The sequence below is a fragment of the Bos indicus genome, chromosome 19 (genome assembly GCF_029378745.1).
Source record: "Bos indicus isolate NIAB-ARS_2022 breed Sahiwal x Tharparkar chromosome 19, NIAB-ARS_B.indTharparkar_mat_pri_1.0, whole genome shotgun sequence".
Classification (NCBI taxonomy): domain Eukaryota; kingdom Metazoa; phylum Chordata; class Mammalia; order Artiodactyla; family Bovidae; genus Bos; species Bos indicus.
This window is the reverse complement of record NC_091778.1, coordinates 41,658,747-41,682,974: the sequence shown is the minus strand read 5'-3', so window position 1 is coordinate 41,682,974 and position 24,228 is coordinate 41,658,747. Positions and strand designations below refer to the sequence as shown.

The 24,228-nt window shown below is 42.8% G+C and overlaps 1 protein-coding gene across 1 annotated transcript; it reads right to left on the bottom strand.

Moving 5' to 3' along the window:
• Window positions 1–1,136: 1,136 nt before the first annotated feature.
• On the bottom strand, window positions 1,137–23,002 carry CASC3 (CASC3 exon junction complex subunit). Its single transcript, XM_019981362.2, has 14 exons — window positions 22,687–23,002; window positions 22,285–22,312; window positions 21,765–21,802; window positions 9,357–9,515; window positions 9,110–9,261; window positions 8,387–8,563; window positions 7,523–8,208; window positions 6,112–6,176; window positions 5,300–5,414; window positions 4,966–5,064; window positions 4,504–4,718; window positions 3,756–3,878; window positions 3,506–3,569; window positions 1,137–2,855 (listed from the first exon to the last, which is right to left on the bottom strand). Exons 1-13 carry the CDS (start codon window positions 22,915–22,917, stop codon window positions 3,546–3,548), a joined length of 2,112 nt encoding a protein of 703 aa, XP_019836921.1. The 5' UTR covers window positions 22,918–23,002; the 3' UTR covers window positions 1,137–2,855; window positions 3,506–3,545.
• Window positions 23,003–24,228: the final 1,226 nt, after the last annotated feature.

The window sequence follows — 24,228 nt, the reverse complement described above, 5'->3', positions numbered from 1 at the left end:
AGGCTGGCTGGCATTCTTTGTATGACCCCACGAGATCAGGCCCATAGTTACCCATCACTCTGCAGGGGAGGAGAAGGGAAGTTAACTGACATGATTCAAAGAGAAATCTGGGGTGAGGGTCAGAAGAGTCAATGGTTCTCTGGCTGTGTGGCAGCAGCAGCAAGGGACATACGAGGGAGTCCCAACTGTCATTTGAAGATGTACCACAAAGATTTGTGGGACTCAAGGACAGCTGCTGCCAGCTCCACACTGAATTCAATTGCTGCCCCACACCAGGGACAGCCTTTGTAGTAAACTTCCACACCACCCGGGATCTGGAGGAGGAAATAGGTAAACTCAAAGCTAGCTACCCAGTGGCCTAGCTAACTGGCAGCATAAACCAGAGCTGGTCTTTTGATCTCTCTTTTTTTCCCTTTAGCCAGACTTTGAATATATGCAACTATTATTCTATACATAAATTTTAATTTCTTACAAAACTCTATTCCATATTGCTAGGTCACTTCTCATTTTATGCCACATTTCCATCAAGAACTATTTCCCCAAATCACAGTCTGCCGGATTGTGCGTTGTTCCAAGTTGTGTCCGACTGCAATGCCATGGACTGTAGCCCACCAGACTCCTCTGTCCATGACGTTTCTCAGGCAAGAACACTGGAGTGTCCCCTCTTCAATTGCGCTAAGACTGATACGAGCCTCTTAGACTGTGGTCCTTGAGGTTTCATGCCAGTGCAAATTTCCTTTTCAAGAGGACAGCTACTTCTCCACACCTCCCCCTTTATCCAGGACCTGGTAGTTATATTGACATGTGGGGCACCGCCCTGGGAAACTTGCTTGCCAAACACAAAGGCAGGCATGAGGGATACCAGATGTCACGTGGGTACACAGCATCTATTCGTTTTTCTGGCCCCTGCACTTCCAGTCTAAGGGACTGCATATTCCTGGTGTCTACACGGCAATGTGGTTGAGAAAGTTAACCAATGGGGAGTCACTTGTGGCCCCACAGGGGCTTCTCACCTCTTTGGGCTTCCATTTCTCAAGTGTGAGCTGGCCAGAGTTGTGACTGTGACTCTACGCAGTCAGGGAGTCCTCTTCCCTCCCTCCCAAATCAAGACTCATGCAAAACACTGGCAAAGGAGCCAAGTTTACATGTCTAAATTTTATTATCTTCAAGTCACAATGCCAATCACATATGTGCGCTCTTTAAAACAGTTACAAACAACAGCAATACACATGGAGAAATTCTTGCAACAGAACACAGTGGATCAACAGAGACAACTGTCACAGTGTCTTAAGGTCTGGGAATTTGGGCATGCGGCCCACTGGCTTGAGGAGACATCTTCGGGTTTAAGGCAAAGGGAACAGCCTACAAAAGGCACAACCATGCGCTACCCTTGGAAGAATCTCTTAGTTATTTCCTCCTTGGGGGTTCCAGCTTGAGTGCCTCTCTCCCCTCCTACCCCACACCTGTGACTCAAAGTGGTTAAGCCAACTGCTGAAGAGAAGGGACAGAATTAGTGACATTACTTGGGGAGAGACATAGCTGCCACCTTCTCCCTCAGGTTCTGTAGGACAGGGACAGTGGCCAAGTGACCCCTGGCAGACGCAAGTGCCGTAGTAACAGGAATCTCTTCTGCAGAGGCAGCTGGGGAGTGGTTCAGTGCCGTAGATAGGGAGGAAAGGAGGGAGAAGCCCTTGCCCTGAAAAGTGACTGCTTTTAGGCCCAGGTGTGGTATCCTGTTTGCAAGGACAGGAGTAAAACTGTCCTTGGGAAAATAAGGTAGTAATACCTAAAACACTTATAGCAGGAAAGACGAGGAGAAGGGCAATTGCAATGGACAGGGATGATTGCTGGCTAGGTAATTTTTACCTCTAGAGATGCATTGGTCCATAGCAACTGGAAAAGGGTGTGGTAGAAAGGATGGAAAAAAGAGCAGAGCCCTCTAACTCCATTCACCTCAAAGACTGAGCCCTGAGGACTGTGTGAATACACACCCCTAAGGTGCAAAGGCTCTCACTCTACCCTCCCTTTCTCACTAAAGCTTCTGGTTTGCTATCTCTCCCCACTGTTGACATTCTGCCTTCAGTAGAGAACTAAAGATTATCAGAGTACAGAGACTGATGGAGGCTCAAAATTCTAAAAACCCAAGTCAAGAAAAAGGGCTCCTACCACAGTGAGATTTTCTCCACAATGGGACATTCTGTGCAGACAGCAATGCTTCCACAGTATTAGAAGACTTAACAAACTCCAAGTACACAATAAAAAATGCCAAGAAAAAAATGAAAGGTCAGCTCTTTTTAGACTTGGTGGGGGCAGACTGGCTGGTAAGTTCTCAATTATCTGGGATGTAGGGAAAAGCCAAAAGGGAACCCAGAGGAGCTAGCAAACCAAAGAATGAACTTGTTTAATATAAAGGCAGAGAGAGTGAAAAAGAGGGGCAGGAGAAGGGATAGGGTGATGGACTAAAAGAATATTAATTTAAGAATAACAAGCCAGGCTTTAAAAATGAACATCTTAGAAAACAAAACGAAACAGGAAGGAGCTTCCAAGCTTCCCTGGGAGGAGAAGACACGAATTTCCCAGGAGAAAGTGAAGAGCAAAAGACGTGGGCTCCTAGACTCCGAAGCCTGGGCTGTCTGGATCTCTGCTCCTCTGAGCACAGTTGACACAACACAAACTGAAAACGGGAGGAAGTCCACTTGTTTTTCGTTTATCCAACAGAGCCTACCCTCAGAGGAAGGCAGGAGTCCCCTTCATTCAGCTGCTCGCTGGTAGGCGCCACCTTGGGTCTTCAACGCTCTCCTGGCTCAGACAGCCAGTTGTTTTCTCTCCTCTCCTAGGTTTTCACTTCTGCTGTCCTGACAGGAGTGAGAAAAAGGGAAGAACCACCAAAATGTTACTGGACCTTTTAGGCATTTACAAGCTACTTTCAAAAAGCCACATTTCTAAAGAATGTACACTAAAGAAATATCCCTAAAACAACACAACAAAACCTCCTGGTTTTTGTCCTCCACAGCCTTTGTTTTTTAAAGAGTGGTTTTAAAAACTTATTTATTATTATTATTTTTTAAAATCTTTTGGCTGTGCTACATGGCATATGGGATCTTAGTTTCCCAACCAGGGACCGGACCCATACCCTCTGCACTGGCAGCTCAAAGTCTTAACCCCTGGACTACCAGGGAAGTCCCTCCTCCACAACCTTTAGAATTGGCTCTGCTATAACCCCTCAAATTCAGATTTCCCCTTTCCTTTAATAAAGAATGCCCTCTTGCAGTTTTTCCTTCCATCTTCCCAAATAAAATGCTGCCACACTGACAATGGTTTCCACTCAACCCTACTCAATGCATTCATAAAATGAAGAAATCGGCAAATTTTGGGACTCCTCTAAGCCTCCCCCTGAGATATCCCATGATTACAACTTAAGAGCATTAATTAGGTGATTGTTGAGCTAGTAAGCATGAAAATTAGTTTTAAGAACATTCTGAATCACAATAAGTTTTACACTTACTTTTATTTGATGTTAGATTTAAAATATTCAGAAATTCCTATTAGCTGGAACCCCTGCTTACAACCTGAAATCATAAAGTTAGAATTTGTTATCAGGTCATTATTTTTAAAAAAAGGAAAAAGAAAAAAGACCATTTTCCATAGAAACACAACAAGAAAAGGAAAGAAATCTGAAGAAAAGGAAAGCCCACTGATGTCAGATGTGCCCCAACATCCTTTATTCAGAGCTCCTTTCCTAGAAGCTCTCATACCTCAGGCGGTGGGGGCTTGATGGTGACTGGCTGGGGAGTCCTCCGGGGTGGGGAGGGCTTTGGCTGCACCTGCTGCTGGGCGGGGTTATAGTAGGTCACTCCTCCATATACCTGCGATGGGGCCTGGGAGCCCAATAAGCAAGGAAAAGAAAAAGGAATTAATTCATCCAAACTATGCTAAACAGTAAATATTATTCAGGCACAAAAATAAGAATATAGGGGAATTTTTTTATAATTTATAAGGAAAATCTGTAAGAGTATAGGGGAATTTCTAAGCTGCCCCCCTTTAAAATAATTATTCTTTTCTGCCTTAGTATGTCCTAATATAGTTCCTACTTCTTCAAAGTACTGCCCAGCTTTCTCTAATTCCTACCATCAGCTGACAAATGGAAGACACTGAGCTCAGTGGTAAGACTCCAGATACCAGATGGTGTTAACCTGTTGGGAGTTAAACACTACAGGGAAGGGTAGGGCTGGTAGGTAGAATATGGCTTTATTATTTAGTTAAATAAATTGCAGACATGCCCACCTAAGACATACTAAAACACTTGAATGAAACACCACTAAAAAAATGGAAGAGAATGCAAATATGATAGGCATCACCTAAGTAGCATTTCCAGCTCCTACCATCACATGCAAATCAGTGGCACTGAAATGCTCTCTAGAATTCCTTGAGTATTCTCCTCATCCTATATTCTTGTCTGATTTAAAGGATGTATACTTAAAAAAATCTCATCAGCCATCTCACCTGTGTGTTAGGATACAGATGAGGAGGTGGTGGGGGAGGCAATGCCCCTGGAGCATAAGGGTAACTGGGATTGCCAAAGTTCATGACGCCTGGAGCAGAAAAGTAAGTAGGAGCAAGCAACTGCTGAGGTGGTGGTTGCCCTGGAGACATGGATACTGGTGGGGGATAGAGGCCTGGATTGGGCAGAGGTGCCGGTGTCTGGTGGGGATGTAAACCTGGACAAGGAGAAGAAACAATAATTAAAAGGTAACACCTCTTCCATGGGATGGCCTGGCTGGACTGCTCAGCACAAACAGGCTCAGATTTCAAGTCCTCAGGATGGACCCAAGAGGAGTTTGTTGCCCATGTAGCCAAAGTGGCCAGCCTCATAAGCAAGCAGCATAGAGCTGAGAAAGTTGGGGTTTGTGATGCCCCCAACACACATCCTTATGTACTAGAAGCATACAGAGGTGCAAAGCTTACCTGGGTGGGGAAGGTGCATTTCTGGCTGTACAATCATGCCCTGAGGAGGCAGTGGGGCAGGGCTGTCACCATGGGTATAGATTGGTCCCTGGAACTGCACTGTAAGATATCACATTGGGACTCTCATAAATCCTCACTCTTTCCATCAAATGGACAAGTTTCCTTGTCCCCCAAGCCGCTGAAAAGATGTTCTCAATTTTCCATACGAAGAAAACAGCAACCAGAGAATGTTCGTTAACCACCATGAGAGGTCACAAGGGAAGTTCAGAAGGCTGGTCTTTTAGTTCACTTCATCCTACCAAGAAATATATCCCAGCTATAAAAATAAACTCACGTGGATCATAGTAATGTCCTTCCATGATGCTGATATGCACAGGAGGGGCAGGGGGCTCCGGCACAGGTCTTTGCCGTTGTGATGAATAGCGTTTGGCTCGCCCACCCTGGACACCCTGAAAGAAAGAAAGAGGTCAGAGCAAGAAGACTTCCAAAAGGCTGACTCTCCTATTAAGTCCTAACGTCCTGTAGAACTGCAAAACATTTACTGGGTACATGGTAGTATTAAAGAAGTATTTGCAGGACTTCTCTGGTGGCACAGTTGATAAGAATCCGCTTGCTAATGCAGGGGACATGGGTTTGATCCCAGGTCTGGGAAGATTTCACATGCCTCAGAGCAACTAACTAAGCCCATGTGCCACCATGGAAGTCCTTGCGCTCCAGAGCCCAGGAACTACATTTACTGAAGCCTGTGTGTCCTAGAGCCAGGAAGTCACAACTGCTGAGCCCATGTCCTACAATTACTGCAGCCCATGTGCCTAGAGCCTGTGCTCCGAAACAAGAGAAGCGACCACAATGAGAAGACTGTGCACTGCAAGGAGACAGTAGCCCCCACTCCCCACAACTGGAGAAAACCCATTGGACCAACGAAGACCCAGAGCAACCAAATAAATACAGCAGTACGTACATACCAAAAAAAAAATTTACAAAATGAATTGAAAAACTGATGAAAAACATTAAGCTCTAAACCCAAACCTAAACCGTACATTTCCAGAGACCCTAAAAGGGAAACGTGGGAAAACTGACTTGGCTTAAACAGTGACCCAACTGTGACATGCAACCCTCTACATGCACCCCTTTCCGCCTCTGTACCATTTCTTCCATTCGGTTGAACTGAGGTGGAGGTCCTGCTCCCATGTGTATGTGGTTGGGCATACCTGTAATATACCAAAAAAGTCACTGCTGCAGAGCAGCTAGATGTGAAGAGAACTAAAGATACATCAAGAAAATGACAGGGTAAAGAATCCAACATGGGGAATGGCTCTCATCTTTTAAACTAACAAAATTCCTGTTAAACTATCTCTGCTTCCTGTCAACACCAGCATTTGGAAATTTGCCCTCACTGCCTGCTACCTTAATATAGCAGTAAAGCCTTTGAACATGAAAAAAAAATTGCTTCAGTAATGCAACTCAGAAAATGCAAGTTCAAAATTTTCCCATCAAATATTTACCATACAGAATCCCTAGGAGGTTATAATTAGCATATTATCAAACATATTGGAAAATCTCAATCCTAATGTTTCTGAGCAACAACTAGGCAGAGAAGGATGTTCTAAATCTACCTCTGATTATTTCTGGCCACAGAGGTCTAGGCTAAAAGTATGGGAAGAGATTCCCCTCTGGTTGAAGATGACTCAGGACCAAAAAGGATGTTCTAGAGACTATCTTTCAATAGTAATAAGGCACTGGCAGGACAGAGTCTACTTCTCTATCCGATCAACTCCAGGTCCAGTTTAGGCTACCCTAGTTTTTGATATTCCAAAATTACACACACCAGAGAAGGATGCTAAAACTGCCAGTCCAAGTGAGGTTTTCCAATCTAAGTTTGAATTAGATTTCAGAAACAATGGAAAAGATCCTCTGATCTATCTGATTGGAGGAAGAAAAAAAAAAGGATGGGTCAAAGGGGTGGTAGGTAGTTCCTAGTCATGAGCACTATGCTGTCCCAACATGATATCCACTAGCCATATATGGTTACTTAAATTTCAATTAATTAAAAATGAAAAGTTCAGTTTTTCAGTCACTCTGGCCACATTACAAGTATTCAAAAGCACCATCATTACAGAAAGTTCTACTGGGCAGCCTAGCTCTAGAAGACTAAGGAAATTAGAGGCTTTCCTTTCAAAGAGATTAGGAGATGCTCATCCAAATTCAAATGCAGTTTCTGCCTTGAAACATTTAACCATTAGCTAAAATAATAAAGAACACTGCCTTCTTCCACTTTTTCTACAGAGAGTGGTAAAGGATTCTGCACTCAGAAGCTCAATGGTGGTGACTGATCAGTTAATAGTAAACAGTAAGCAAAGTAATGGGCTAGTCTTATGTAACAGATAAAGCTGCTCTGAGCTCTTTGGATGAATATGCCTATGGATCCATCTGTGTCTTGCAATTAATGAAAATGAAGATATTGTCAGATACCACATCTCTGAGAGACATTAGTTCCATGCCCCTAAGTCCAACGATGCAAAGGGATAAAAGCTAGTCATTAACCCTAGGTACCTACCCCGAAGCTCCCGTGATTGCAGGAAGGCAGGCTGCCCTGGACTCCAGTTCTGTTCTGTTATATTTAGTTGTGCCACATCTTGTTCAAGACCCCCTGTAGTAGAATCCACCGGAGCCTCCCAGTTTCCAGTCTTAGCAGGCGTAGGAGGTGTAGCTTCTGGGACTGGAGGTGCTGGGGTCAGCCCTTCAGGTGGAGGGGGCACCTCCTCTGCAACCTTGCCTGCATCTCCAGCTTTGATTCTGGTTCTTCTTGCCCGGGAATAGGATTTCTTTTCAATAGGCCTGTCAGGAACTGGTGGTGCAGTATCAGGAGCAGGATTTGGTATCTCGGGGGCTACCTCTTCCTTCTCAGGACTGCCAAGCACTTGAGCATCTGCTTCTGGAGATGGATCCCTTACAGGAGTCTGCTCCAAATGCCGAGACCGGTAACTAGTCTCATGTTTAACAGTCTCACCAGACCGGCCAGCATGCTGCCCACCAGCTTCCGCAGGCCTAAAACCAGTACGACCTTCCTTGAAGCCTCCAGATCGAGAGTAATTCCTGGGAGCCGACATGCGGCCAGTACCCGCAGCATTCCTGTTGATAAATGTCCTGGGTGGTAGGGTGCCCCCAGGACCCTGGTGGCGATGGGACTTATTTGGCCGCTCACCAATCCAGCTTGGATCTCTTTGTGGAGGACTCCCAAACCTGAACAAAGGGAACAGAGAAATAATAAAAGGGGCCACTAGAGATATAAACTGTGGGTCAGGCAGACTTCCCATATTCCTTACCCATTCAATTTCGGGCCGGAATGGCATTTTAAAAAAGCAGAGTTGTTTTTTTTTTCTTGCAAATATCAATAATATAGGCTCCAAAATGTCCTCACCTAGGTTTCCGGATTCTTCGGGGTTTGATATCATCAGGATTGTGAGCTGAGCGGATGTCATATCCATAAAGAGCAATGAGCTCCTGTCGGGACTTTGGAGCCTGTTCATCTTCCCGAAACTTGTCATGCTCCCAGCGACCCTCATCCTTCCACAGCTTTCGCTGACGTCCCTTGGGTCTGGTTGGAACCAGAGAAAAGTGTCTTAAGTTGGCAGACTCTGCCATGTAAAGATGTTCATGAAATAAACAGGGTTGGTAGAGAACCATTAGGAACTCAGGTAATCTCTCCATCTTCCCAGACAGGTTATACAAAACAGGCCTTCCAAAAAGCAAGGGTGAATCACAGCACCTCAGGGCCTGCTGGGTGTGAATGTAACAGGTATAAAAATAAGGAAAGCCTTTACTTCAAACTACCCAGCACTCTGGAAACATCTCTCTCCTATAAGGTCACCTATGCAAGTATTTAGAGGCCTTGCGCCTCAGATTAATGAAGGTACTGGACATATAGGTCTGGATCCCAGCTCCTACACCAAGAGTTACTAAATATTCTAAGTCTTACTTTCCTCATTTGTACAAAGGGGATAATCATAATACTTACCTTAAAATGTTGTGAACAGTAAATAAGATAATACAGGTAAAGCACTTAGTAATGTGCCTGGCATATAGTAAGCATGGAATACATATAATACTAACATACTACAGAGCAGTAGCAAGGGGCTGTTACCTGACTTCTTCCTCCTGAGTCTGCCCTCGAAGATCATGCTCAAAAAAGAGCCCTTTCCGGGGTATGTATGCTGGGTTCTTCCGATCTTCATCATCATCCAAATGCTTAGGGCCCTTTTTACCAACTTTGTTCTCCACAGGCTCTGTGCTTTCCTGTCGGACAGATAAAGAGCTCTTTACTCACTCCAAGCTTAAAAGCCCCTGTTCCAGAATTCGAATGGAAATGGAGGCCTTTGGTGGGTACTAACCTGTCCATCCCCACTTTGCCTCTCTCCAGTCACAGTGCCTTTGGTGTCAGGCTTTTCTTCTCCCTTCTCATCTTTTGCTGAAGAATTAGCAGCATCATTGGCTTCTGATTTCAGCTCCACTTTGGAGTTTTCCTCTTCACTGTACTCCCCGTCATCACCCTGAAAAAAGTTTCCTGGTACTTCCTTGGTGGTCCCATGGATAAGACTCCGTGCTCCCAATGCAGGGATCCCAGGTTCAACCCTTGGGTCAGGGAACTAGATCCCACATATTGGCAACTAAAGAGTTTGCATGCCCAACTAAAGATCCCACATGCCGCAACTAAGACCTGGTGCAAATAAATAAATAATTTCCCTTTTAAGTTTCCCTGTTAGCTATGGAGATAAGATCTAAATAGTGCATTCTAAAATTTTTCATTCTTTAGGAAAACATTTTCTAACAAATTTTACTATAATGCAAGGATTAAAAGCAAACACTTCAATGTTTTTACTAAAATTTCTACTGAATAGAAGCATTGTTAAAAAAAAAAATTAAAGCCACATTAAAAAAAACCTATACAGGGAATTCCCCAGCAGTCCAGTGGTTAGGACTCTACACCTTCAATGCCAAGGGCCCAGGTTCAACTCCTGGGAGAAGAATGAAGATTCATCCACAAGCTCCACGGCTCAGACAAAACACACATGCATACATATATGTGTGTGTACACATACACGGCTTCCCAGGTGGCTCGGTGATAAAGAATCTGCCAACACAAGAAACGCGGGTTTAATCCCTGGGACAGGAAGATTCCCTAGAGAAGGAAATGGCAACCCACTCCAGTATTCTTGCCTGGGAAATCCCATGGATGGAGGTGGGCTACGGTCCATGGGGTCACAAAAGAGCTGGAAACAACTTAGCGACTAAACAATATATATATGCACACATAAACAAGCTTATATAGATCTCTGTTAAGTTTTCCAGTAAGATATGCATGGAACTGTCAGGAGCAGCAGCCTCTTTCACTAAGCTTACTGTAATAATCAGTTCACCATGTAAGTCAAACAATTATGCTGTTGTTACACCTTAAACTTATATAGCACAATTTTACCTCAATAAAACTGAAAGGAAAAAAACCCAACAAAACAAATAGCTGCAGCCTCTGGGGAAGAAGCCCAGGGCCTATGGATCAGAGGCTTTTAGGTGTCTAAACCATACAGAAGAAGCTTTCTTTTTGATAATTTCTCTCAATACATTGTCTCTTAAACATGCAGTGCCTAATAACTACTCAAGCTGTTAATTCTCTCATCTCAAAATGTCTTACAGCAGAGATTCCCAACCTTTTAGATTACGTGAATCCCCTTTTAGGACCTAAAATTTTCATGGAATCCCATGAGATATAGCACAGTATAGTACCCATGAACTGAGAAAACACATAATGACAAACAACTGCTATATGTTCAATAATACTTTAAAATACATTAATATATTTTTATTAATTTATATATATTAAAAAATAGTAGTACATAAAGATAGATGTTGATTTGGTCTATAGATAATGAGAACAGAGTTAGTGAACGTGCAATACCTTATCATAACTCCGTACTTTCCCACGGCACTATTACTCTCAAGTTGGGGAATAGTGGCTTACATTTTTTTATGTCTACGATATGAACACTAAATTTTCTGTAACATGAGAGCTCTTTAGCCAATAACTCTGTCTAGAATGATATAATTATAAAATTTTGACTTGTAAAACTTTAGAACTTGCATAACCACTGCATCTTAGAAATGAAAAAAAAAAAAAAAAAAATTAACACCCAAGTGCTCCCTTCCCTTTCCTTGGCACAGCAAGATTGAATAACCCAATCAATTACACTTCAATTTTTTAAAAAACTGAATAATCCTGCTTATGACGTAGAAAATCTATCCATTCAAAGAAGGGTCCTGAGGCCATCCTTTAAATAGGGGCAACTAAAAAAAACAAAAACAAAAACAACAAAAAATAAATAAATAGGGGCAACTAGAAAGGGTTAGGCAAGAGAGGTGTGGCTTGTTTCAGGTAGGGAAAAAAAGCAGCTAAAATTCATGCTAAGGGAGCTGGCTTCAGACTACAAGTTACTCTCTCATATCCTGGTCCTTCCAAGATTTGGACCTAGGGAAGCAGAGCTAAAGGCTAAGGAGGTAGGCCTAGAGACCTAGAAGGACACAAAGAAATGGGTTCAAAGGAAGGTGGTCTAGTCCCCATGCTGGGCTAACAAGTCGGTGCCAAAACACCTCTGCCCCCCTGCAGACATGTACACTGTTCTCTTATTCTTCTGTTGGATTTGACACTCGATCTGTGACTAACTCCAGGCCCAGGATGGCCTAGGAATATGATCAAAGATACTCACTGAGATTCCTGATGAAACAAGAAGCTCTCAAGCTCTCAGTTTCTGACCTTTTTTCAAATAGGACCTAGACTGCCAGACTGGCCCAGATAAGCCAATTAATTACCCTTCCCCTTTATTCCCTGTCCACCGTAAGTATTTCGGCCTCTGTTTTGAGTTAGGATTCCCAAAAAGATGATACTGTTATGAAGCTCATAGACCACATCCACACTATGAGAACCAAGCCTTTATTTACAGCTTTTTACCAACCAAGTACCCTAGATTCTTCCCATTTTCCCTCAATCACAAGAAATTTTCTCTCCTCTTGAGTTGGGAATGGGTGGGTGGTAATCATTCAGTTCCTTCCTTGGTCCTAGATTCCTTGCAGGTTGTGTTGCAAGAATCTGCAAGAATCGTGCTTGGTGTGTATGTGACCTTAAATCACTACTTCTCTCCCCTTCAACCCCAAACCTGCCCCCACACACACTGACTGAATTCAAACATCTTAAAATAGTATCAGCATGATTAATGAGAACTTTGTTTCATGCTCTATCCCTTCTTAGTCTGTGGTGGAAGGTCAAATGAAGCAAATTCCAAAGGAGAAACTAATTTTGTTTCCAGGGCAGGACAGAAGATACAAATAGCATAGTGCTGAGAAGACTCCAAATTAGCGTCAAAATCTGGTGTAACTGAAGCCAAGGTGTTACCCTAGGGTCAAGCTTCTTTGGCTACAGAATTGGAAGTGTTAATGACTTAGTCATTTCCAACTCTTGGTGACCCAATGGACTGCCATGCCCTTCTCCAGGGGATCTTCCCAATAGAGGGACTGAACTCCAGGCAGATTCTTTACCATCTTTGCCTACAGGATGATATCAAAACCATTTTCCCTACTGCTGACTTTCCCATTTAGTGAACACCCTCCCAACTCTAAAGCCTAGCCCTCCACTTAAGCAACTGCTTCCCTGGCAGAATTTTCATGCAGATGTTTTAGCTCATTTTTCTATTTCCCACATATTTCAGAGTAAAAGGGGAGTCTATCTTTCTCATTCTCAATGTCTCTTCCAGATCTCTGTCGCCTTTTATCTTTTACTGAAGTATAGTTGAACTATAATAATTTTAATTATTGCCGTACAGCAAAGTGTTATATATATATATATATATATATGGCGTATACAGGGAATATAACTATATGTATATATATATGTGTGTGTGTCTGTATGTGTGTGTGTGTGTGTGTGTGTGTGTATATCGGAGAAGGCAATGGCACCCCACTCCAGTACTCTTGCCTGGAAAATCCCATGGACGGAGGAGCCTGGTAGGCTGCAGTCCATGGGGTCACTAAGAGTCGGACACGACTGAGAGACTTCACTTTCACTTTTCACTTTCATGCATTGGAGAAGGAAATGGCAACCCACTCCAGTGTTCTTGCCTGGAGAATCCCAGGGACAGGGGAGTTGGTGGGCTGCTGTCTATGGGGTCACACAGAGTCGGACACGACTGAAGCGACTTAGCAGCAGCAGTAGCAGCATATGTATATATAGGGTGTGTGTGTTTGTATGTATGTGTGTGTGTATATACACACACACACTTTTTTTTTGGCCTCACCACATGGCATGTGGGATCTTAGTTCCCCAAACAGGGATCGAAACTGCACCCCCTGCATTACAGGCACAAAGTCTTAACTACTGGATCAGAGAAGTCCCTATACATTCTTTTTAATATTCTTTCCCATTATAGTTTATCACAGGATATTAAATATAGTTCCCTATGCTGTACAGTAGGACTTTGTTGCTTACCCATTCTATATATACCAGTTTCCATTGGCTAATCCCAACTCCACTTCATTTTAAATTCCTACTTTTCTGAGGCTTCTATCATCTAGCTACATCTTACTACTCGAAAGTTCGGATTACACCATTTTGCTTTTTTTCTTTGATAAAAGACCTATAGTATTATTTGTTTTCACAAACTGAAAGAAATTTGAAAAAGATTAAAAAAAAAAAAAAAAAGGCAAAAGTGAAAACTGCACTCAGTGTTGGCTTTGCAGTGAGTTGTCATACAAGCAGCTCTATACCCTAAGTTCGAAGGAGTGGAACCACCAAGCTCCTGCCCTGGGAACTACACTCAGCCTCTTAGCATCAAGTTGCCACAGCTTTGAACTGTGTCTGTGAGCATCGGTGCTTTACCTCAATTTATTTTGTCTATCACTTGGCAAGAAGCGTCCTAAGGTAATTGCTTCTTTGCTTTAAGTCATTTCAACTTATGAAAGGTTTCACAGGGACACTCTATAAATTCAATGGGAAAACCTCCACCTCTGTCTTTGCCTGGGTCTACCCCGTCACTGATCTGAAGATTATGGAAATAAGCTCACACTTTCACCTCCACTTCAGTCATCCACTTTCATGTATACATTTCAGACCAGTCTTACCTGGAACTGCTATACATTTTAAGTAAATCTGATCTACTTTTAAACATCTTAAATTTAAATACCCCAGGTTTTCATCAGCACTGCCACATAAAAAAGAATGAAGTTACATTCTTACCTCACTCCTCATACAAAGATTAACTCAAAATGGATCAAAAACCTAAAACTAAGAGCTAAAGCTATAAAAGTCTTAAAAGAAAACAAGCCTTTGGATTTGGCACGGATTCAGCAAAAACTTCTTTGGCAGGCATGATACCAACAGACACAGGCAACTAAAGAAAAAACAAATATACTGGACTTCATCAAAACTGAAAACTTAACACCATTAAGGAAGAATAAAGACAACCCAAAGAATGGGAAAACACATTTGCAAATCATGTAGATGATAAGAAGTAAATCTAGAACATATAAAGAACTCTTACAACTCAATGATTAAAAAAAAACAACAACAAAGTGGGACTTCCCTGGTGGTCCAGTGGTTAAGAATCCACCTGTCAATGTAGGGGACACAGGTTTGATCCCTGGTCCAGGAAAAGTCCACATGCCACAGGGCAACTAAGCCCATGCACCACAACTACTCAGCCCTACCAAGCCTGTGCTCTAGAGCCCATGAGCAACAACTACTGAGGCCTGTGCACCCTAGTGCCCACGCTCTGCAGTGAGAAACCACCACAATGAGAAGTCTGTGCCACTGCAACTGAAGAGCAGCCTCTGCTTGCTGCTACAACGAGGACCCAGCCCAGCCAAAAATAAATACATAAAAAATTTAAAAATGGACACGGTATCTGAATAGCCACTTCTCCTAGGAAGATACACAAATGGCCAATAAGCACAAGACAAAATGCTCAACATCAGGTAAATACATATCAAGATACCATTTTACACATTTTACTAGGATGACCAGAATCAAAAAATCAAGACAATAATAAGTGCCACTGAGTATGTGGAGAAACTGTAATCCCCACACATTGCTGCTGAGAATGTAAAATGGTGCAGCTGCTTTGGAAAACAGTCTGACAATTCCTCAAACAACTGAACAGTTACCATATGACTTAGCAACTCCATTCCTAGGTACATACCCAAGAGAAATGCAAACGCACATCCACACAAAAACCTGAACATAGATATTTTTAGCAGTATTATTCATAAAAAAATAGAAACCCAAGTATCCATCAGTGGATGAATAGATAAATAAAATATAGTATACTCATACAATGGAATATCGTGTGCTTAGTCACTCGGTCACGTCTGACTCTGTGACCCCATGGACTGCAGCCCACCAGGTTTCTTTGTCCATAGGATTCTCCAGAATCTCCAGGTGGATTCTTTACTGTCTGAGCCAGGGAAATCCCACAATGGAATATCATTCAGCCATAACAAGGAATGAAGTACTAATACGTGCTACAACTTGGGTGAAAACTTCTGAAATAATATGCTAAGTCAAAGAAGCCAGTCATATGTTATCATACATGATTCTGTTCATAAAGAAGGCCAGAATAAGGAAATCTGTAGACACAGAAAGGAAGTATGTGGTTGCTAAGGGCTGGAGGGAATGAGAACGGAGGAGCTGTGGGGGGGTGAGTGACAGTTAAAGGGTACAAAATTTCTTTTTGAAGTAATGAAAATATTTTGAAACTGACTATGGTAATGGTTGCACATACTTGTATGTACTAAAAACTACAGAACTGGACATTTTAAACTGGTAAGTTGAATGGCACATAAATTATATCTCAATAAAGCTGTTTTCCCCCCCAAATCCTGCCTGTTATTCCTGTCCGTCCCCAGTTGTTTCTTTATCCTTCCCTCTCTCATTTCTTAAGACATCCGCTCCATTGACATTCCCACCCTTTCTCTGCCTATCAGTCCTCTCCCACATTCACTTTCTTCTCTTTCTAGAGTCTGTGGCCCGATCATTTCAGCATTATCGGTAGCTCCCTCCAATCCCCTATTCCTACGCGCTCAGGACTGGATCAACCAAACTGTCTGCTTTTCCTAAGCTTACAACTAGATTACTGATCATCACTAGGGGGATTAAAAAAAAAATCATACAACTTTACATATCAGTGCCACCTGCAGCCTCAACTATTCAAACTTCCTTTATCTCAAAATTCCTATACTGTCCCTTCATCAACAACCATTCTTTTATGTTTTTCCTTCTATTATATTTCACAAGGAAAACAAAACAAGGGAACACCAGCTTCCTTCCCACACACCTTTCCTTCCCACCTCTCTATAATGACAGTGGAAGACGTTTTTCTCATCTGGTTCCTATTTTTTCTCGTATACTCAATCAAGGACATCACACACTTATTACCTATCCTCTCCCCTTGCTTTCCCTTTTAATCATTTCTTCAACTTTTAGGCATACTTGATTCTCCAACTCAAAAAATAACACCAAACCCTCTCTTGACCTTAGAGCCTTCTTTCCAGCTACCATCTCTCTAGCCTCCCTTTCACAGTCTAATTTCTTTAAAAATGTTTCCTCAGAGGATTCTGGAAAAAATGGCAGCAGCATAGTTTTTGATCTCTTCAAATCTCCACATCAAATGGGGGCTTCTGACAGCAAAATCAAAACCCTCTGGACAATATTTACAACAAAACTAGGTTACAAGGTATCCCCCACACTCAAAAATACAAGCACACGAGCAAAGCAACAACTGCCACAAGACCTGCATCAGATTGGTATCAGGGCTGGAAAAAGCAGAGAGCAGTAAATGGACCTGAAAACAGGAGAACCTTGAACTAGTCAACAGGTAGTCAACAGAAAGTAAAACTGAAAACAACAATTGAAACCAGAAGGGGTTTTGCTGTCTCTAATACAATGTGAGTTTAAGGATCTTGCAGTAAGAAGGTCCAAAAGGGCTGGAGCAATTCAAGCCTTTTGAAATCTTAAAATCAACCCGGCTGCCAGGGGTTCCCTCGAGGATAGAGCACCACACTGAAGATAAAATTGTTGAGAAGAGAATCAGTTCAGCAGAAGAGGGACAAAAGGAATGAAGCAAAGAAGAAGGTCCAAAGCAAACTGGAGAAGGGAACAAAACCAGGAAATCTCAGAAAGCCATATATACATATGTATGTGTGTGTGTTTTAACACTACAGGAAAATATCTGAGAAGGGAGTTCTATGAAGTTAGAAAAAGCTATTTTGAGCCATACTTCCTTTGAAAAGATCAGGAAGACTAAATAAAAGTCAACAAAAGAAAAATATAGAGATCAAATCCCACAGAAACTTACTAAAAGAAAAACAAAATAAGTAGAATAGCACTCCTACAATGAAAGCATGCCAGAAAGACATATGCATGTCATACCAAAATTGCAACTTCTATTTCAAAATGAGCAAAAAAAGACATTAAAAATATTATATAAGGCATGAAAGAACATCAATCAGAATTTTAAAAATCCAGAGACGAACTCAAGAAGATATTAGAAATTTAAAAAATCATTTAAAATACAAAGTCTAGAACTAGAAGGAACACAAACAAGAGTGAATAAACACAGTAATCAGAAGAAAATAGAGATACTACAAAGGATTAAAGAGAAAGGGTCGTTTACTGAAGACAGGAAAAGAGTTATTTAGATGAAGTTCCATGACATACTGTACAGCACCTCTCATACCTATGAATATTGATCCAGAATGACCAAGTCTAAGAAAAATTTTAATACAACTATTGGACCTTAAAGGAAAATATACTGGGAATATCCAGACAAAAATAGTAAGTGACTTACAAGGGAAAGAAAATTAGGTGATCAGCCAGTTCTGTGCAAGATAAAAGCTTTGGGTCATACTGCTATTTTCCATGGCTACCATGGAAAGACAATTTGCAAGAAATACAATGGATACAGATAGCATGGTGAGTTGTACAATGAGTGAGTGGCCATCAAAATCTTTTTAACAGATACACTATTAAAAAAAAGGATGAAAAACTAACCTGTCAGATTAAGAGACAGATCAAAATTTAAGAAAACAGGCAAAACTAAGCATAGCATCTAGGTATACGCAGTTAGTAACTAAGAAGAAATGCAATCAAGTAACAGATAACTACGTAAAGCAAGATATCAAGTCAAACTCTTTAATCTAGATCAGTGCTGTCCAACAAAACTTGCTGGAATGAGGGAAATGTTTTTACCTATGCACATGAGGAGCTGAACTTTTTTATTAACTCAAATAGCCACGTATGGCTGGTGAGTATCCTATTTGACACAACAGAACTACACTCCTCTCTTAAATTTTAGGAAATACATACCAGATATTGCCACATCAAAGCTGCACATGTTCCTCAATCTCAAAACATCCAAAACTTAACCCAACACTGTCCTTCCTGGAATCTCTTCCTCCTGTGGTCCCTCTCTTAGTGACCAACACTATTCTCCAACCTGGGCATTATTTGGACTCCTTTTTCTTTTTTTGATATTACAAATGTATTGAACTTCAACATTAGTAGCACAATCTTTTATCTTTTTTTCTTAAGGTAACACCACTTTTTTTTTCCTTATAATTACTAGTTTTTACAACAGGAGCTGTATCTTACACGTAACGAAATTGTTTTATGATACTTTACCTATAAAAAAAGGTTTCTCCAAATGATAATTGCTCAAATGTAAAGGGTAAAGTAGAACTGCGGTGTTACCACTGGAATGTGTGTCAAAAGACTAAAATTAATTTAAATAAGTCATTCTAGATGTTAACATTAGAAGAACTGGGTGAAAAGCCTATGGAACATCTGTATTCTCTTTGTGATTTTTTTTGTAAATGCAGAATTATTCCAAAATAAAGTGTATTTAGAAGAAAAGTCCTTGCAGTTCTATTTCATTTACTAATCCAAGAAAAGTTTATTCAGGGCCTATTACAGATACTCTTCTAAGTTCCCAGGACAGAACAGTGACAAAGACAGTCTCAGCCCTCCAGGAGCTTGCATTCTGCTCAGAGCTGAAGGGAATGGATATTAAAATCTGAAGGTTAGACTGCAGACAGGTCATTTGAGGCAGAGGTAAGTCTTGGGAAAAAACAACAGAGGACACTCACGAGCAAGAGTCAAAACGCTCAGCCTTATTCTAGGGCTTTGGAATGAAGCTAGAGAAACCCGGATCACCAAGCTCCCTCATCCCAGTCCCTTCCCTCAGCATGCTGTCGCTGTTCTTGTCAGTAAACTTTCTGGCTCTATCACAGGCATCTGGCCAGGTCCCAGCCCTCACCTGGATCAACATCTTCCTATCATCAGGAGTGGTCAAACACTGCTGGGCATCTAAAGCTTATAGGAACCAAAACAGGGGTCTTTCGAGTTTCAGCAGAATTCTCTCTGACTCCTCCTTAATTCAGGCTCCACGTTCAATCAATCAAGAAATTCTGTAATTAATAATAATACCTAAATATCTCTCAAATGTATGTCTTGCAGTGCCACTGCCATCGTCCCTTCTTTAGGGCACTATCACGCTCCTTGGACTATTCTCTTAACAGCTCTGTCTCCAGTCTTGCCTCATCCTCAGATCCTCCTCCACTTAAGCCTCCAACAGCCTTTCTTTCTTTGCTGTTAGAGTAACATCCAAACTCATTATATACATAATGGTAAACTGCTATAAAGTCACAGCCACAAAACCTCACTGAATACTCCACACTGCCTGGCAGTCTTTCCGATGTTTCCTTTCTTTAATGACTACTGCAAACATTACTCACTCCAAAACCTCTCATCTTCCTTTAATTCTTTGCGGATAACTTTACCACTGACTTCACAGAAAATAAGTCATCTCACCAATCACCACATTCTGTCATTCCCACAGCCCAAATAACTGCCAGTGCCGCCCACCTCTATTGTCGCTGCCACCACTCCACTCCACACCACGTTTTCTGCTTGCTTAGTCTTCCACAGTAGCTTTCTTAACTAGTTTTTCTGCCTCTAATCTTGCTCCCTTCAGATAATTCTCCCCACTGCACACAAAACAATTGTTAAAGATAATAATTCTAAAATATTACTGTGAATCAACCTGGGATTTTGTTAACATATAAACATCTGAGTCTTCCCTCCCTCTGCAACAGTCTGTTTCAATAGGATTTTCTTTCATGTAGACGTTCCTTGGATCTGACAAACACTGCTTTAAAATTTAAGTCTAATCCATACTCCATATCATACTCTTGTTTAAAACCCTGTTATACTTTACTTTCTTAGAATAAAATCCAAATACTTTTTCAACCAGGCTTATAAAGTACTTTAAGATTTGGACTGAGATTCATCCTTACCACCAGTTATACTAAATCTTCCATGTCCTCCAACTCACTATCCTCCAATCCCACCACTTCTGGACATTCTTCTCGGACAGTTTCCTCTGCTAAGAAAATTCTAGCTAGCTAACTCCTACTCATCATTCAGGTCACTATTTGAAGAGTCCCTCCTGTAAATACTTCCAAACACCCTACACTCAGTTAGCTGCCCCTGCCATGTGCTCCCAAAGCACCCTATGCTTCCCCATACCATGGCATTTAACAAACAGTTATTGTAATTACTTAACTGCCTATATTTTCCCTCTCTGATCTGGAATGTAAATTCCATGAGGTCAGAACCATGCATCTTTTATTCCAGGGCCTAGCACAGCTCCTGGCACTAAGAAGGCATTTAATAAAGAAAAAGAAGTAATCCCTGCATGATCTGACCCCTACTCTATAATTTGCCTTTATTTCTGGTATCCATCCTGTCCCAACGATGTTCCAGCCACACCAAACTACTTTCAAGTTTCCAGACAGTCAATCTCTCCTATCTCTGAGCTTTTGCAGCTGTTGTTCCCTCTGCCTAGAACATGATTTGCCTGGCTAACTCCAATTTATTCTTCTCTGACTGCCTAATATGGAATCAGTACCCAGTCATTAACACCCTATTTAACCCTATCCCCCAGCAGTTGTCACCAAGTCCTATGATTTCCTCAATGTTTGTCTGACTTCCTTAGTAGGCTGTAAGATTCCGAAAGATAGGAACTTTGTTATAGTGTTCACTTCTGCATCTCCAGGGCTTAATGGTAAATCTAATATGTAGCAACAGTTCTACAAAATTTACAGAATGAACCTTTGATCCACAATCCAATTCTTTCTGTATAAATCAGAGCTCTATTCAACAGTTCCAGGAAACAAGTAGCCATTCTGATAACATCTCTAGTAGTTTACCCAATCAAAGCAAACTAAGTTCACAAACATTTGGCTTAGGGAAACTTTCTGCTAAAGACAGAAAACCTCATCTGTAAACCGAGAAATGTTTCTGACACAAACCACTCAGAATCCTACCCTTCTGAGGTCTTCAGACATACTCAAAAAATACCCAACTGGCTGGTTTCACCACCTAGGCATCATAAAATGGAGTGTCAAACATCCTGTGAAGGGCCAAAGAATGTTCTCATTCTCTTATTTAGCATCTTATTTTCTTTAGATAGGGTGAAAGGTCAGCTATAAACAGTGTAACACATGTGGCCTGAAGAGGTTTATACAAAGTTTCCCTCTCTATAACTGAACAACACTTTGTATAATAGTTTTTTAGAAGCATAAATGAAAAATGCACAAGCGGAGTAACAAACAGGTCAGATGCTTTCAAACCACAGGCGGGTACAATTTTTAAAACACATTTTCCAACCTACATCATAGGAAAAAGAATCTATCACACTCACTTCTGAGTCTTCTGCACTTTCATAATCCGAAAGAACAGCTGAAAGAAAACAGAAACATATAAAGAAAAAAAAATGCAACAGAAATTTTATAATTACATTTTCCAGTGCTTGTTGTGGGTCAAGCTAAAACTCTCATTTAATTCTGACATCAACCTATGAGGTAGATGAAATTATAGTCCCCATATACAGACGGAAAACAGGTTCAAAGAGTGACTTTGACTTTCCCAAGATCATACAACTAGAACTTAAGCTCTTGAACATTAAACTACAAAGAACCCCTTTGTGGCACCCTCCCCAAAACCCTTCACAGTCTGCTGCTGCTGCTAAGTCGCTTCAGTCGTGTCCGATTCCGTGCGACCCCACAGACGGCAGCCCACCAGGCTCCTCCGTCCCTGGGATTCTCCAGGCAAGAGTACTGGAGTGGGTTGCCATTTCCTTCTCCACTTAACAGTCTGAGAAGATGTCAACTGCTGCAGACAGGTGACCTGAGTTTGAAGATCTCTATCATGATGCTACTCACCATCGCCCTCGATGCCATCTTCACTCTCCTGAAGGAAAGAAGACATGGGTTAGTTCTACTATTTTCAGGGGGTGGAGAAACGAAGACTGAACACAAGATGGTTGAAAAGGCAGACGAAAGAAGGTATATCTTTAACAGGCAGGATCTGAGGGAGGTCCCGTCTATTCACCTCCAGTCCCAATTTCTGAGTAAATATCCGCTTTCCATCCGCAGCAGCTCCGCCTGTCCCCCAACAAAGCCTCAATCCCTTCTCTTCCCTTGGAGCTTCGGATGCAAACCGCACCGGGATCGCTCTCCTCTTCTCCAACACACTACGCCTCAGCATCTACGGTCAACTCCCAGCCTCCCATCACCACCTACACCCCGCCCCCGGTCCGGTCCGCCCCGCCCGCGCGCACTCACACACTCCGACTCCTCTGCGCTCTTAGCGCCCCCGCTCTCCACCCGCCGCAGATGAAGGGCCCCAGCTCGCCCTCCGCGCTGGGAAGGCAGAGAGCCGCTGCCGCCGCCTCCAACACTACCGCTGCAGCTCCCACCGCCCCGCGCCGGGGAACCGCCGCTGTCTGAGCCGGAGGCACCAGATTCTTCGTCCTCGGTGTCCTGCGAAGCGCGCTGCCGCCGCCGGTCCGCCATCTTACGGAGAACGGCCGCCGCAGGCCAGATCCTGACGTACCGCGCCCGTCGCAGGGGCTGCCGGGAGGCTTGAGAGCTGGTCCCAGCATGCTTCACTTGCGGCGCTGGTCGCCTCGCTTTTCGGGGGGAGGGGCTGGGGGCGGAGCTGGCACGCTGCGGCACGTTTGCGGGTGCGCGGGATTGCGTATTCGGTGATGTGAAGGGGCGTGGTGAGGCCTCTGACTTCCCGGCGGTTGGGCCCCGGGCGAGGAGAGTTGCTCTTGGGCGGGCAGTCGGCTACGGTCCTTGCCCGGCCATCTTGGGCTTGGGTGGATAGCGGTGACCTGTCACAGCTTCACTGCGGCATTAGAGTTGTTTCATGATATTCTTTTTCCATCTCTCATTTCTACCTACGTTTGAAGCAGATTGTTTGACTGTATTCGTTTGCTTAGTAAAAATTACGAATCAAGGGAAACCTCTGAAGCCGTTGTGCTGCTTCAGATTTGTTATATCAGTCCATTTTAAGCTAAAGGGCGGAGGAGAAGCCCGAGGATTTAGTGTTGCACCACTACAGTGTTTCCCCTGTATTCTCATTTCTTCCCCCTTCATGTGTCTTCCCACCCCAGCCATCAACTCCCTCAAAGTGCAGGCTAATACGATGTGCTTAGTCGCTCAGTCATGTCCTATTCTTTGCGGCCCGATGGACTGTAGCCAATATGGCTCCTGTGTCCATGGGGATTCTCTAAGCAAGAATACGCGAACGGGTTGCCATGCCCTCCTACAGGGTATCTTCCCAACCCAGGAATCGAACCCAGGTCTCCCACATTGCAGGCGGATTCTTTACCGTCTGAGCCAGATGGTAATCTTACTAAAATTTTAGAACCGACTTAGAGATAATCATCAGATCAGATCAGATCAGTTGCTCAGTGGTGTCCGACTCTTTGCGACCCCATGAATCGCAGCACGCCAGGCCTCCCTGCCCATCACCAACTCCCGGAGTTCACTCAGACTCACGTCCATCGAGTCAGTGATGCCATCCAGTCATCTCATCCTCTGTCGTCCCCTTCTCCTCTTGCCCCCAATCCCTCCCAGCATCAGAGTCTTTTCCAATGAGTCAACTCTTCGCATGAGGTGGCCAAAGTACTGGAGTTTCAGCTTCAGCATCAGTCCTTCTAAAGAAATCCCAGGGCTGATCTCCTTCAGAATGGACTGGTTAGATCTCGTTGCAGTCCAAGGGACTCTCAAGAGTCTTATCCAACACCACAGTTCAAAAGCATCAATTCTTCGGCGCTCAGCCTTCTTCACAGTCCAACTCTCACATCCATACATGAC